The sequence below is a fragment of the Centroberyx gerrardi genome, chromosome 14, assembly GCF_048128805.1.
Source record: "Centroberyx gerrardi isolate f3 chromosome 14, fCenGer3.hap1.cur.20231027, whole genome shotgun sequence".
NCBI lineage: Eukaryota > Metazoa > Chordata > Actinopteri > Beryciformes > Berycidae > Centroberyx > Centroberyx gerrardi.
The window spans coordinates 5594698-5610790 of record NC_136010.1 but is presented as its reverse complement, the minus strand read 5'-3'; the positions used below and the strand labels follow the sequence as shown (position 1 = coordinate 5610790).

Sequence of the window (16093 nt, the reverse complement as noted above, 5' to 3'; positions counted from 1 at the left end):
TTCAGTAATAGCTACACGTACGAGTAATAGTACTAAAATCTAGTACACGTACTATGATCTACTACAAAGCTGTCCACCAGTGCAATGACAAAAGTACCACAGTCTCCTCATTAAATACAGTATAATGCTCCATGAGAGCGAATGGCTTTTGGTTGGTATGTAACGGCCAAGCTACGCCGCAGTCGCTGAGCGTCTGGCGCTGCCATCGGACGCTCGCCATCGAGTAAATTAATAAATACTCACTTCCAAGTCAATTGCACCTGATATGCGATCCACATTAGTCCACATCCAAAGGCAGTGTCCCGGGCGCGTCCATGGTTATTTGCCCAGATTCAATTCTCCGTGTCCCATCTTTTCCACTGTTGAAAGAAGAAACCGGGGCCGCCATGTTGCGCGGCCTTCTTAACGGCGGTTTGGTGTGTCGTCGGTCAGACTTCATGCAACCATTGGAGACAACGCATTGTTGTCGGTGTAGCTTCTCTGTAACTGTGGCAGTCGTTCACACAGCGCATGTTCATAACAGCAGGGTTTGGGGTTAATTCAGCTTCAATTCAGTAAAATTAGAAGCAAGCCTAAACTGATCATTTCATTTACAGGCAGATTCAAAATAAATGAAGAGTTTTGCTCCAAAAGCAGATATCCAGCCATTTCACAAAAATGACACCTACAGTTAAAAAATGAGTAGTAGCAGAAAAATAAAAACAACTTCAGGTGCTTTTGAAGATTAGCAGCTAACTTAAATCCTTGGCTGACAAAATGCTAACACTTTTTAGAGGATGGAACCTCTACATTTTAGAGCTATTCAATATTGAGATTCCAGTATTGATATATTTTCCAAAAATGGATATAAAGTGTTTTGGAATAAAACTCTTCAATCACTCTGTGAATTGGCTGAATTAAAACTGAACTGAAACCAACCACATCAGTGACACCCTAACCAGTCTGTTAGCTACTTACATGCCTGGTAATGTATATGCATTTGAGATGGCTTCCGACAGTTGACGAAAATCTTCAGGTGGGCTTGATTTATCCGCCTTGCATGTAGTATTTCCACTTTGTTGCCATTTAATAGTCTGGAAAAAGTCAAAACCATAAGCATCTGAAGCTTTTCAAATATTTAAAGCCATTGAATAGGCTACATAAGGTATTTTCTCCAGATGTTTTTGACAACAACAACATGGGTTGCATTTACACAGAGGCAGGAAATGTGAACACATGGCTGGTGGTAGCCTAAAGGTTCGAGAAGCAAGCCTGTGACTGGAAAAGGTTGCCAGTTTGAAACCTCCAGACAGTCTGAGAGAATCTGAGTAGCAGAGTAACACTCTCCCCTCCCTCAGCAACTACCATCGAGTTGCCTTTAAATGCCTCTTGGGGCTGTTCACTGGCCAACAGTAGAAAATTTTGGTTGTACTGGTCAGTTCCCAGTTTTGAGTGTGTGGAACGGTTTGAGTGTGAAGCAGGGTGTTGTTGGAAAAGCACATGCTCAGAAAACATAAATAAAAGTAAACAAAGACAGACATGATGCTCCCCTCCCCTCGTTTAGCCTGCAATGAAAGAATCAGATCTTGGTTGCATAAGGTTAAAAAAAAAACAGACTTTCTGTTCCTGTGCAAAAGTCATCGTCTTCTGAGCAGTTCCTACAGGCCTCTCCGCAGACAGAGAGAGAAACATCGCCCCCATGTGGGGAGGACAGGTTAGTGCAATCTGAACCAAGTGGGCTGGACGGAGAACAACACACAGTCTCTCAGCAGTCTCCTTAGTCTGTAAACTGGGAAAAGGGGGCATCTAGCTGCGCAACTTCAACAATCTGTGTGTGTGTGTGTGTGTGTGTGTGTGTGTGTGTGTGTGTTCAGGGCACTTGACAAAGTGTCTCCAAAAAAGTGAATTTGTTGCAGGACAACTCCATTAGAACAAGTGGGGTGTTTGGTTTGAAAGGTCAGCCCCAATAAGAAATCAAGCGCCACTCATGTAAGATCTTACAACACAAATACGGTCATCCTCAAACGTTATTGGCTGGCTAGATGAAGACGGGGAGGGATTTCGAGCGCCAAATCATCCAGCATGATTAGTAGCAATGACTCCAGGAATCCAAGGGTGTGCGCTTAATCTCTGCTGCCTTGTGTGTGTGATACCTGCGGAGGGGTGGGGTTACTTGTACATAGCCTCCAGGGTGTTCAGGATGCGCTTGATGTTGGATCTTTGCAGCTGGGATGTGTATTAGTTCCACACAGGTGGGGTGGGTTACTTGCAGATAGCTTCCAGGGCGTCCAGGGTGCGTTTGATGTCGCGGATCTGTGCAGCCAGGGTGTGTATGGGCTGCATGGAGCGATCCAGCTCCTCACAGCGAGCCATCAGTGTGTACATTCCCTGCAGAAGTAGAGGTAACACTTTAGATTAGGGGAACGCATATTAACTATTAATGAATTGCTTATTTTAACATGCATATTAGTAGTGTATTGGTTCAAACCACTTATTCTGCACTATTGTATTCAAGTATAGCCCATTAACTATGGGTTTTCCCTCATTAACCTCCTAATTAGTGCTTACAGCAGTCAGTAAGGAAGTTGTTGCACATGAATTGGGCTCTTAGTATGCATTTCCTGTACAATTTTGGGTAGGAAACCAATATCTTGTGTTAGTGTGTAAACCAATAGAAATGTTTCATATGAATTAAAGTAATTCAGAAAGGCTAATTAAGGGAGAATAAGTATTCTTGTGATGCTAGCACCTTATAAGCCCCATACTGAGCAAAGCATACAAAAAGCCCAATTCATGTGCAACAACTTCCTCACTGACTGCTATAAGCAACAATTAGGAGGCTACTGAGGGAAAACCCAGAGTTAATGGCCTATACATTTGTAAATATGGAAGTAGACAAAATAATGGAAACGGCACATGAAAAAGGACTTTAACAGGATTCCTGTTAAAGTCAGTCTGCAAACATAATATAAAATGTGACTTTTTCCATGACTGAGTCTGGTTTCCACTACAGGTTGGCTTGCTGCAAATGCAATAAATATGTGAAAAAACTTAGAAAAAACATTCTGGTATATTCCTGCAAAGTGACCCAACACACACACACACTCTGTCACCTTTATGCTCATGTCCACAGACTCTCCCAGGCTGTCCACCGAGTCTCTGTAGGTCTGGATGTAGCCGACACTCAGAGCCGTCATCTGGAGGGAGAGAGAGAGAGAGAGAGAGAGAGAGAGAGAGAGAGAGAGAGAGAGAGAGAGAGACAGAGAGAGAGAGAGAGAGGGACAGAGAGAGAGAGAGAGAGGGACAGAGAGAGAGAGAGGGACAGAGAGAGAGAGAGGTTATTTAGATATGCAGACAGAAACAGAAAAAATAAGGGTGAGAAACGTGTGTGTGTGTGTGAGAGCGAGCATGAAAGAGGATATTGTGAGTGACAGTAAGAGATAGCTGTGTTGGGTGTCGGTGTGTGTGTGTGTGTGTGTGTGTGTGTGTGCATTTACTTAATCAAAATACACAAGTAGCTATGAAGGGATAAAGGCAATAGAATATGCAGCACAAACCGGGTCATTTTATCAATTAGTTCAAAAATCATTATCAGAATAATCTGATATTCATTAAATGGAAAAAACAAGGATTACAAAGGATTAAATTCCTCCAGTATAAATGATGATGATAATCTTCCCTGAATGTGCAAAATGTTAAGAAAAAAATAGCTCCTTCCAAGAAATAGACTGCCTGTTGCACACTATTCTCAATTCACTGTGTATGTGTGTGTGTGTGTGTGTGTGGGAGGGGGGTGGGGGGTGGGGGGGTCGGGGGGGGGGGGGGGGGGGGGGGGGGCACACAATATGTCTACATTCCCATAACTCACGTTCTGGATGGTTCCGTTGAGGCTGCGCATCATCATCTCCACACTGTGTGCAACTTCCTGGGTGTGTCTCTGGAGGTCAACTAGGACGGCGGGATCGATGGGCGGGATATCTGCCGGTCGCCGTGACGACCCCCGGCTCCGGTGGATGGGACCTGAACAGTCCGCTGATAAGAAACACACACACACACACACTATGACATTAGATAGATATGCACGTATACACAGAGCAACACACAGCAACTTACACAACATAGACACATATATAGAATGACACAGAATACACAACATAGATGGAGACAGATACACACATGCACACACACACAAGTTGAAAGTGACTGACAAACACTGACAAGGACACACACAGAAAGTGAGGTGGGGAAAGAGAAGAAAAGTGAGAAAGAGACAGAAACACACACACACACATACACAGATTAAAGAATTATCCCCATTTGAAAAATGCTGACACCTACACTTACAAAACGACTGGCAGCATCAAAACAAATTCTGGTACTTTCTTAAAAAACAACAGCAGTAGCTCAAGTCCTTGGTCGAGTCCTTGGATACAGACAGTCATTGGTTTGTTTTGGAATACACAAAACACTGGTGGACAAAAAATAGTTTCCATCTGTGGAAAATGATTCCTGTCAGACTCCAGCAGAACGTCTGTTTTCTGTCACTCTAGTCTAAATAGAGTCTCTGAGTCATCGGGCCTCATTTATTCAGCAGGTAGAGGGAAGGAGCCACGACAAAGCACACTGACTGTGTTCCTGTGTTTAAATTTACTAGACATTTTAGCTGACGCTCTAATCCAGAGTGAAGGGTAGTGGTTCAGTGTCTTGCTCTAGGACGATTTGACAGGATATATGGCTATTAAAGGACACACTGGATGTTGGGGGGGATCAAACCTGTGGCCATCCTTTTACCGGACAGTTTCTGCAACTACCAGGCCAACCTGTTGAACTTCAAGACATGATTTCATTTCCAAAACGGCAGCTTATGTATAACATTTTGGAAACGATCTCTTCAGATGAAAAACAGTGGCAGCTATTCTTTCTGTCAGGTTGCAGCAGAGACTCTTGTTGTCTCGTCAAAACACGGTCCGAGTCTAATTTCATCAACGAGGAGCCGGGACAAAAGCGTATTTAGTGTCGTTCTACATTTATTTTTCATTTTAGGCATTTAGATGACACTCTTATCCAGAGGGATTTGCAGTGAGTAAAGTCCCATTCACATCAAGAACATTAACTATAAAGATAAATATAAACTATAAAGATTCATTGTTGCTCAAGCATTCACACTACAATATCGCCGCCCCCTTCTTTCTTAGAACTTGAATTTGATTGGTTGAAAAGTTTCATCGTCTCTGCATCCCAAAAAAACAACCACTCTGAGATCGAACTAAAAATATAGTTATCGTTTTGGATGTTTTTATAGTTATCGTTGCAGTGGCAACACAGATATTCTATTTACTTAGATAAATTAAAATCTTGCTGTAAACCACTTACTTTGAAAGCAACCATCTTTTTACTTATTTCATACTGGATTTATTCTCATATTTTTCACATTATACATGTTTTTTTTTTCCAAATTTTCCACTCAATTACTTTGTCCTAGTATATTCTACTGGTGCCACTTTCCACACCCTGCATTTATGCTATAATTTCATATTTTTGCTGATATTTTTTTTTTTATTTGTATATTTTTACTTAATATGTTGTAGTGCTGAAATTGTTGGTTGCATTATGTTTAGTACCTCCCCCCTTTTTTGCACTATTCCCATTTATATCCTAGACAGAGTGACCCAATTTCCCCATGGGGATAATTAAAGTTTCATTTCATTTAAAAAGCTCATTTTGGGGTAAAAACTTTATCTTTCTTACTGACAGTATTACTGATTGTAATGCAGATATGAGTTTTGCAATAATAGATTTCCAATAATTTCAACACTTGGCCAATAAATGCAATTATAGACAGTGGGAAATCTTTCTGCCAGAGTACAGAGCTTCTTCCCTTCAGCCTCTCTTGTCTCACAGAGTTTCTTGAGTTTGCCTCTCAGAGTCATCTTTCCTGAATCTGATCAACCAGGAGACCAAGAAAAGACGATAAACCAATCGCTAAATGATAAACTTGACTTGGATAATGTGCTGCATAGACAATGTGCTGCATAGTCAGGTAAAGTAAAATCCATTAAAGTAACGGTGAACGGTAATGAAACGGTTGACTTAATAAAATAAAATAAGTAGGTCTTGTCCAGACCAGTGATAACTTCAAACGCTGATAACACTGCAAGGCCAGGGTCGATCCACGTTCCCTTCAATCAATTCAAAATGAAAACAATTCATTTGCTAAAGATAGAGCATTGATTCTCAGTCCGTTCTTAATGGTTTGGATATGACAAAGCCATGCATTAATGATGAGTACAGCCAGACTAGGCCTGCTAGTCTCTGCAGGGGAAACCTAGCTATGGATATGACTGGAAATCAGAAGCTCTGCTCTGCAGTTTCAGCACCAATGCCCATAAAAATATAATTAACCTCCTGAAATGGCACCTCTGGCATCTGTTTCAGCTGAGGAAAATGGAATCATTCCCCATGTTAGTGCCTTCTGACCCTCAAATGCCAGCTGTAATATAACGTAGAGCCATGTAAGCTACCATGTTTCCTACATTATGTTTACACACCTTGCATCACATTTAGATGCACACAACTTCAGTGCAAAATATAAGGAAACCAACAAAACTGACATAGACAAATGGAAACACACAAAAACACAAGCACTCTTCTCCTCCCACACACTCAAACACTCCACCACACCAGATAAAAAACCAAGATATAAACACAGACTTGCTCACACAAACACAAACCTACTTCCCACTGCACACACACACACACACACACACATACACACACAAATACAAGGACACACACATACGCACACGCATACAAGCAGACAAAACCCTCTCCACATAAGGATCGGGGTCAATTCATGTTCACTTTAAAATGTTAAGTGAAAATTCTACTCATTGGCTAAAGCATTACTTCTCAATCATTTCATTCAAGATAGGATATATGAAGATTTTCAGTTTCTGGACTTTAAAGAAAATCCACTTAAATTGTTTAAATGAAAGTTAATCTGCTTCAACCTCACACTCACAGTCGCTGCAGTCCAGACTGGGCTTGGAGCTCATCTTGATCTTCTGCTCCAGGTTCTTGGTGATGAAGTGGGTCAGGTCTCCATCATGGCTGACCGTCCCCTCCAGCTCCAGAGCCGAGGAGATTGTGGCCCTCCGTCCCTCTGACTGGCCCCCTCTGCCCCCTCCCCGGGCCCCCAAACCACCTGTTGAGAATACGCAAACATCAGCCAAATGCTGTCGTAAAATGCAGCGGGCAATGGACCACGTGTTTACATATGACAGCCTCCTTATATGCCATTACTTTTTTCCATTAGTTTTCATCACTTTCTCACTTTCCCCAAGTGTCTCTTTGTGCATTTGTCCGTTTAGGAAGAGAAGGAGAAGGGTGAGGTAAACGGCGGGGAACACACTTTTTTGTCCAGTGGTCACAGTGCATGGTACATTTCAAAATTCACCAGCTACTTCCACTGTTTTATGAGCCAACAAGTTTTAGAACAGGACAGGATCTCCAAATGATGGTTGCTAACCTTCCAAAGTGGCTGGAAAAACAAACAGCCACAGCCAACATTTACCAGCGTTTGGCTGGTGGGCTGCTGCTGATCTCCTCCTAAAATCAGCAGTACAAATATAAATCTACCTCCACACGCTTGGCTGATCTCATCCAGGCTCTTGCTGTCCTGCATGCCCCGGACGATGCGGTCTCTCTCGGGCACGTTGCGGACCCGGACCTGGGCCATGACATGGGGAGGGCAGGGGCTGCTGTCTGAAGGAAGGAGAGGAGGTGGAGGAGAGGAAGACGAGGCGGTGCTGGGGCCAGGGGCCGAGGAAGAGTAGTGCCGTGAATACTAAAACAGAGAAGAGAGGACAGGAGAAGAGACAGGAGGAGAGGAGAGGAGACAGGAGGAGAGGAGAGGGGAGGAAAGGGGAGGATAGGAGAGTTGAAGAGAATAAGAGAGGAGAGGAGAGGAGTGTTTACTGCTCATTCAATCACAGTGACAAATCCAGAGAAAACGGCCGGTTCCAGGAAATGCTACTTCATAACAGCATTGATTAGAGTCTTGGCTCTCTTGTTTCTAGCTTGGGGAGAGATGTTTTTCATGTACACATGTAGGTAGGGCTGGACGATATCGCCTGAGATTTATATCACTATATCCTGTCACATTTACCTTGATAACGATAAATGAATAATTTGTTTATTTTTCCCGACCGCAGTGCAGAAATACAACATTCACCATTAACGTCATAAACATAAAAAGTATGCTTTTATTTTGAAGGTAAACCCACCTTACATTCTATCCTTCTCTAGCTGGCTTGACACAGCTGATTATGCGCTGTGCTTGTATTTTGAAGGTAAACCCACTTTGCTTCTGGTCTATACACTAGCTATGCTACTTTGAAGCGCGACTCAGTTTAACTGAAGCAACACAAATGAAACCGTTTATGCAAAGTTGGCTAGTTGACAGATGTATTTACCGAACATACCGGCATGTACAAAATTTGGTTGGTGAGAGAGTGCCGGTTTTGGTATACCGGCCAGCCCTAACGTAGGTAGCCAGATAATGCAGAATCATAAAAAGATCCTATGTAATCTCTGTTTTCAAGTCAGTATTAGGAGAAAGGGGCCAGGGTTTAAATTTAAACATTACCTCAGACAAATGAATAAGCCTTTTGAAACTACAACAGCAGCACTAGAGGACGCTGGTATTAACAGACTCTAATCAGGAGCAGTCAGGTGCTCATGGCTCCGCAGCCTGAGATAACATTTACTGGCATTGGCTTTGGTTCAGATCCTCCTCATGACATTTGTTGAATATTATCCTCTCTCGCCCTTCATTCCCTTCACTCTCCACGGTACACAATCTAATAAAGCTGAAATGTCAGAAAAATCATCTTACAGTCCACTCCAGGTCTGTACTTCCTCCTGCACACTGCCTCCCCCGCTCTCTCTCCATCTTCTCGTCCTCCTCCTCGTCCTGCTTCTCCTTCTCTCCATCCCCCTCCCCCTCCCCCTCCCCCTCTCTGCTGCCAGCCTCTACAGTCTCTGTTTCTGTCTGCTGTCTGTTGTTGTCGTCGTCTGGGCTTCCTCGCCGAGACGAGTCTTTGGAGTCCGTGTGGTGTGACGAGTCCCCTGGCGGAGCTGCACCAGGGGGCTCAGCGGCGTTAGAGGCCTCTGGAAGCTCTGTGTCTTTGGGGCCTGATTCTGTTTCTCCCGTGCACGTGGCAGTGGGGAAGGAGGGGGCGTGTAATGACTTAACGTGCACTTCAGAGTCCAAACTGGATGACGTTGAATTCTGCTCCGTCTCTGTGTCGAAGCGGCCCTCTCCGTCATAAACTCTCCTCTCCAGATCCACGTGGTTCTCCATCTCTCCAGGGGAGCCGTCCTCTGATCCGTCCCCAGGACACGGCACTCTGCTGCCCCCACATTTCAGCAGGCCCGGGGCGTGAGGGCCGTTCTCGCTGCGGGGCTCTGAAGACACGGGTGTCGCGACCCCGTTGGCCGCTTCCGGCACTTCTGTGCCAATCACAGGGGAGAGACTCATCCCTCCACCTGCTAGGGACGGAAGAGAGAATGTTACTGGAAATCGACCAATCAGAGGAAGGATAGGATGTAGATGTCCAAAAAGCAGTGCTAGTTAGAGCAGGGATAATAATCCATAAAACAATGAGAGTATTCTCCCACATGCCAAAAGGCTTCAAATCCATTCCATTGTTTTCATATCTTTAATGTCTCTTCTTTGAACCAACAATAAATAGATTTGTGTGAACACTGCAGTTCGTCTCTAGGCTTCATCAGGTTTGCTCAATGACTGAAAGAAAGTGTTCATGAAAACTGGGAACTGGCAGGTTTCCATTCTGAGGAGGGGACTGGGGTGAGGGGCTGAACTGGGAGTACAGTAAAGGTGCAACTCAGTTTCATTTCCACAGTTCAGGATCTGCCGATGTCATTATTCTCTCTTTGTTTATCCTTCCAGTTTCGAGGTCAGAACTTCCCAGTTTCCCAGACTTGAACTGAAATGCAGTGAGATCATGGGTGTTCTGTTTGAATACTCTGTAGGCTTCCCAGTTTGAAGACTGCATCCTTACAAGCATTTCGTATTGTTAACATTATGATCTCGGACGGTACATTTGCTATTCAGCCACGATAGCTAGTGTTGTGAGGGACAACTGTGCCATTTCCTGGACGACTGTATTAGCCTGAGTATGAGATGACGTAACATTAGGTTGCTATCACTAGCTTGGACAGTTAGCTGTATTTGCTAGCTAGCGTCGCTATTCAATAAACCACATTATTGCCTTCATGCAGCGGCGCCAATGAATGATAAACAGACGTCCTGCGCATTGCCTACATTGGGATAAAGCAGTCAAATAGACAGAAATGGATGAACGGGAGATACACAGCTATGTCAGCGTCAAGGAAGTTGATATACTGCTGTCATTAGCCGCTAACTAGCTCGCTATCAGCAGCAGCCAGTCAGATGAACGCGATGTTGTTGATTGATGTTAGCGCAACACAGCTAACGTCAGCTGGCTAGGCCTCGGGATCAAAATGTTTTCACAGCTCGCTCGTTATCGTCTGACATGGACACACAACAGAGGATATATTAGGGTAACGTTTACAGTTATCTACCGTCTGAGTGATACAATAATCCCACAAAGCGTAATTTAATTCAGAAAACACCTACCAGTGCAGTTTCTATCCTGAAAATGTAAGCAACAACCGAGTCCGTTCTGAAAATCCTTCCCCGCGGATTGTGGTACAAATCCCAAAAGTTCCGCCTGGCAAAAATAATAGTATTTCACTCGAAGTCACAGTTGCGAATGAAAATTACTGATGCCAACTCTTTTCCAACAACATAGTAATATGTTATGGAGCATAAGATCTAGTGAAATAAATCTTTTTTTATACAGTATATAGCCCACAAGTTTTCACTGTTGTTCTTTTGCATTTAAAACAGACATACATATTTTCAGAGCAGTGCTCATGCTGCATTATGTCTATAACAAATATTTAACTCCTGCATGATGCTAGTGTGTTTATTTGGCTACATTCACATTATCTCACTTTGGTTCCTCCTGCATTTATCTCTCTTTCCTACAGATGGAGACAAACTCCACGGCCCCTTACTCCCCTTTTACTGCTTTGAGCTGTGTGATTTTTGTTTTTTCTACCAGGACCTGACATGACCCACGGACCATTAAAAATAATTACCAGGATGGTCGTTAAATATATTTTAAATGCTTATAAAATACAAGGATTGCTTTGTTGTTTTAATACTGCAAATTATAGAGCAGCAGGGTTTCCTAGTGGGTAGAGAGACCGCTCTTCAACCTGAGGATCTGGGTTCAAAACCTCTTATTAGCAACCATCTGCCTTGCTGAAGTGTCCTGGAGCAAGACACTGAATCCCCTCCAGCTCTAGGGTTGCTGTTCTGTACCGTGACCTCTGACCTCCCAGTGAGAGAGGCAAACAACAAGAGAATTTCAAACGAAATATGACATTATTTTCCATTATTGTCCATTAGCTCTGGGGACTTTTTGTGTCTCCCAGGTGTAAGAAAACAAAGTGACAGAGGAAGCTGTTTCTTCTGTACAGCCAGAGATAACAAGAGTCACTTTGACTTTGTGCTTATGTAATCTTCACTCACTGGCCTGCAGCAGCCACTTTGCATTCACTATTTAATCAAGTTTCTTTTTTTACACACTTTGTTAGGCTTGCTTCTACCTGAATTATGTAGACTCCCTGTTGTTCTTCAAATTGCTCCGTCCTCTTGTTTTACTTTTACTCCTCCCTATGTGAGTGATGCCTTTAATGTCTCTACTTTTACGGTCTTATCCAGCAGCTTTGCAACTTTGTTCTGAAAAGTGCTGTATAAATAAATAAGTTATAAATAGGTTATTATTACGTGGTGAAGTGTTTGAACTGTTCCCCCGTTAATATGATACAGTGACCAGTCTTGTGCTCAACTTTTGAGTTATAACTCTCAATGTGTTTGCTCGTTTATTATCAGTTGTTTGGAGGGCATTAATGATTAAGCAAAAAAAGTTTCCCATAATTGTAAGTAACACATGCTGATCACACCTCACCACTGTGTTTGCGAGACTATGGAGGATTCTGTAAGCCAGTGTACTCAATTAATTAATTACATAAATGAATGAATGAATAAATAAATAAACAAATAAATGAATGAATACAGAAATAACTACATAAATTAATATGAAATAACTAAAACTAACTATAACTAAACAAAAACTAAAACAAAAACTAAAACTAGATAGATAAATAAATAACTGAACAAATAGGCAATAAATAAATAAATAAATTAGTCTATGAGTAATGACATGAGAAACACATTGACAGTTTTTTTTATGGCCGTTGCAACTCACACATGCAGACACACACATGCACACACACTCACACACACACACACACACACACACACACACACACACACACACACACATACACACACATCATCATCATCGTTTATTTGAAGCATAGTTAGACTGGTAAATCATCTCTGCTGGCAACAAGATACAAAACGATTTCACATGATTCTTGTTTTTGGGGAACATAATGAGATATTTAAAGGCCGCCTCCAGTAACATCATTATCATCGTCGTCTGAAAACAGCTCATCTTCTTCTCTCTCATTATCTCCATTGGTCACGATCCTCAACACGAGGAAACGAGGGAAAGCAGGGAAACTAGGGCAAGATTCACAGTTGTGTCTGTTTCAATCAGCCATCACAGTAAACTGGTGTTCCTCTTTGGCTTTATAAACCATTGATTAGCTTGAAACGTGTGTTTGAAATTATTTAAATTGATGGTGAAGTGACTGGAATGGGGGTTTAAATAATGAGTAAGGCTCGGTTTACCCTGGCTGCCTCTGTAGTGGGAGGCAGGCCAGCGTCTGTGGCTTTGGAAGCCTTTGAATGTGGTCAGAAATGACAAACACTGCTGAGAGAAGGAGAGAGGATTCAAAACCACAATGTCGCCACATCTAAAGATCTTGTAAAATTTCAAATCTGCCCCACACATCATGGCCAGCTGCTCCCTCTCTCTCTCTCTGTGGGGCTTCTAGCCTTCTTAGATCCCAATTGTTCCCTCTCCCTTTCTGTCAAACATCAAAGCCAGAGACATTTACCTAAAGAGAATTAGATCACTGAAATCAAACAAAGCCCCTATATTTTCCGGAATCTCAGCAGAATGTTCAATAACCACCGTGACCCTTACCAGACTTTTTTAAAAGAAATGACTAGGAGAGAGAATATATTTTGAGGTGCAAAACTGCCACAATAAAGGAAACACTTGGGAAAATGAGGGACACAAAGCAAACTGAAAGCACGTGTTTCCATACTGATGTGGTCGCTAAGACAATAAAAGTCACAATGAAGTGAAAAATGACTTTTTCACCTTGTTAGCTAATTCCCCATGTCATAATATCCATCTATTTAACAGCCAAAAAATGTACCAAAAATGATTTTTATATCAAAATCCCAGGAAAACAGTGTATCTTTAATAGTTACATCATCCTGTAGCAGTAGGTGTAAATAAAAATTCCAACCAATAAAACCATCACACATTTTTGAACAACCCCGCCCCTTCGCCCCTCCCATCAAATAAATCTTTCTCTCTCTAGCTGATCTCATTGGTTTACACGTTTGCATGTTCCCTCATCGCGTTATGTCCCGCTCCAAAATCCAGTTTCAACAGGAATTACATCACATTAAGGAAGAAAGGTGCTCTCAAAATGCAGTTTTATTGTGACTTTAAAGCTACACTTGGTGACTCGATTACCCAGAAGTCACGTAACATGACATCAGAAAACTGCTCACTTTTAGGTCCTTCTTAGTGGCTTGGGTGGAGTTATGTGAGGAAAGGCATTTGGCAGCAGGTTAAGCCATCGTCGGTGAGTCAAGTTTTGTATGAACAAGTGATGAACAAGTGTTGTATTTCGGCCTCAAGTTTTGATTCGTCACTTCCTGTGCAGTGACCATACTCCACACCTAAAATTAAGTTGGACAAACAGGGCGAATCTACAGCATTTAATTTAGTGTGGATGGGACGCTCTCCTCTGTTGCAGCCCCACTTTGTGATTTAGACTGATAAGCCAGGAGTCATTTATATAAAGATCTTGCCTATTGCGGGTTTAAGCAGTTAACATCCCATCATACTTAGGCTCATGTATAAAAATGCCGGCCGACCCAGTTGCCTGTTATTTTGGTTAGCATGGCTTGAGGAAGAGATCTGAGCTCATTGTTGGGGCTTGTTTGGCAGAAGATTCAGTAACAGACTGCTCAGACTGCTGATGTCAGTCTCAAGTCTTAAGGCACAAAGTAGATTTCCAAGTCAAGTCCATTTCATTAATGTCAAGTCTCAAGTCTAAATGTAGAACAGCAAGTCAAGTCAGAACAAATCAAGAGTCCAGAATCTATTTAACATCTTAAAGAAAACTAAATATCTAGGACTTTTCGATGCAATATGGTTTTAATAGGATAAAAACTTGGTAAGAGCATCATGAGTTCGATTTCTATAATCAGTTTCAACTTCAATAAATTCAATCATTCCATACAAATTCAGAAAACAATTTAAATTCAGTCGTCTGCTGGAACAAATCTCATCACTTTCAATCTAAGTCATTTACACAAACACAAGATCTTTTGTCAAGACTTTAGAAACCTTTTCAAGTCATCAAAGCACAAGTCAAAGTCAAGTCCCAAGTCACCAGAACCCAAGTCAAGTCAAGTCTCAAGTCTTCTCTTCATGCAACAAGTCCAGTCTCAAGCAATTCAAACTATGATTCGAGTCTGACTCAAGTCGAAATCAAGTGACTCAAGTCTCCACCGCTGATGTTTCACAAGAAACTCTGGCTAAGGAAACAGTGTCTGAGGGAGAGACTTCATCAGCTAGAAGCACTTACACGTCAACCATAATGTTCTTAATGTTCTCTGGCATTAGTTTGAGAAGAAAACAGAAACTCTGAGGCAGCTCTCTGCACATGTCAGTCTAAGAAACGACGAGCAGGCAGTTTCATCCAGAACAGTCCAAGAAAACTTCACAGAGAGGCAGACTACGGCTCTCTGCAGCAAAACAAACCCCTCATTACATCTAAAAAGGCACTTTTGCGAGTGAAGTGGTGCAAAGAACACGGTCATCGGTCTACTCAGCAGTGGAAAAAAAAGTCAGATGAGTCATTCTGAGCGGCAAATGCCAGAAAAAGTCGACATGTTTCCTACGGTGAAGGATTCTGAGGCTGCGTTATGGTGTTGGGTGTATTTTCCTGACATGCTGTGGGTTTTCTGAACCCCTTAGAGGAAGGTAAATACCAATAAATACAAAGTCTTTCTGTGTGATGACAGTTGAAGCATTTCTACCCTGATGGGAGTCAAATCTTCCAGGTTCCAGGCCTCCATCCACAGGGCAGGAGAGGTCACTGAACGGTTTGATAAGCATGGAAACAATGTAAACCAGATACCATGACCGTCCCAGCCACCACATCTCAACCCATTTGAGCATTTTCCAACACCAAATGATGGAAGTTGTTGTAGAAGTATGGTGTCGCATCCCTCCAGCAGAAGTTCAGACACGTGGAGAATCTATGCCAAGGTGCACTGAAGCTTGTGGTCGCACAAAACCTTTTCAAGACACTTTATGTTGGTGTTTTCTTTATTTTGGCAGTTATCTGTAGCTGTCAGTTACAATTTGTTCTGTTTAGATCATTGCCTTTTAAAATCAAGCAATCTCTTCCGAGTTTGACATTGATTGTTTGGAATAAATGTGATTAGGCTGAAAATAGGGGTCAAATCCCACCTTGCTAGACCGCTTCTCTTAAAGGAATACTTAAAGTTTTTAAGAGTTTGGCCCGTTGGTCAGTTTACCTGTTAAGTAACGAGAACATAGACACCAAAATCATCCATGTGTCCTGGTAAAATGTCCCGGTAGAGTGTAGAGTGATACCTGAGTGATAGTAGACGACTAGCATTATCTCAAAAGTGACAAAATGAGAACTTGTAGCAGCTCTTAAACTAAATGCTTAAGTAATTTTAAATGATACAGAGTTAAGTCTGGCAGTTTTGTGTAGGAGACTGATAACATTTACATGAAATAGGATA

At 42.3% G+C, this 16093-nt stretch overlaps 1 protein-coding gene across 1 annotated transcript; it reads right to left on the bottom strand.

The window, feature by feature from the left end:
* Nucleotides 1-1585: 1585 nt before the first annotated feature.
* Nucleotides 1586-9520, bottom strand: borcs6 (BLOC-1 related complex subunit 6). The gene is made up of 7 exons (XM_078288062.1): nucleotides 9014-9520; nucleotides 8876-8962; nucleotides 7618-7825; nucleotides 7001-7183; nucleotides 3848-4011; nucleotides 3093-3176; nucleotides 1586-2367 (listed from the first exon to the last, which is right to left on the bottom strand). The coding sequence occupies exons 1-7, from the start codon at nucleotides 9518-9520 to the stop codon at nucleotides 2242-2244; spliced, it is 1359 nt and encodes a 452-aa protein (XP_078144188.1). The 3' UTR covers nucleotides 1586-2241.
* Between the last annotated feature and the right edge of the window lie 6573 nt (nucleotides 9521-16093).

What these genes read in the sequence shown, in the direction of transcription:
- borcs6 (XM_078288062.1), bottom strand. Translation starts at nt 9,520, where the DNA reads ATGAGTCTCTCCCCTGTGATTGGCACAGAAGTGCCGGAAGCGGCCAAC. An exon ending in GATCAGCCAAGCGTGTGGAG is followed by an intron (nt 7,184 to 7,617) that starts GTAGATTTATAT and finishes TATTCTCAACAG; the next exon opens with GTGGTTTGGGGGCCCGGGGA. An exon ending in CTGTGGACATGAGCATAAAG is followed by an intron (nt 2,368 to 3,092) that starts GTGACAGAGTGT and finishes CTACTTCTGCAG; the next exon opens with GGAATGTACACACTGATGGC.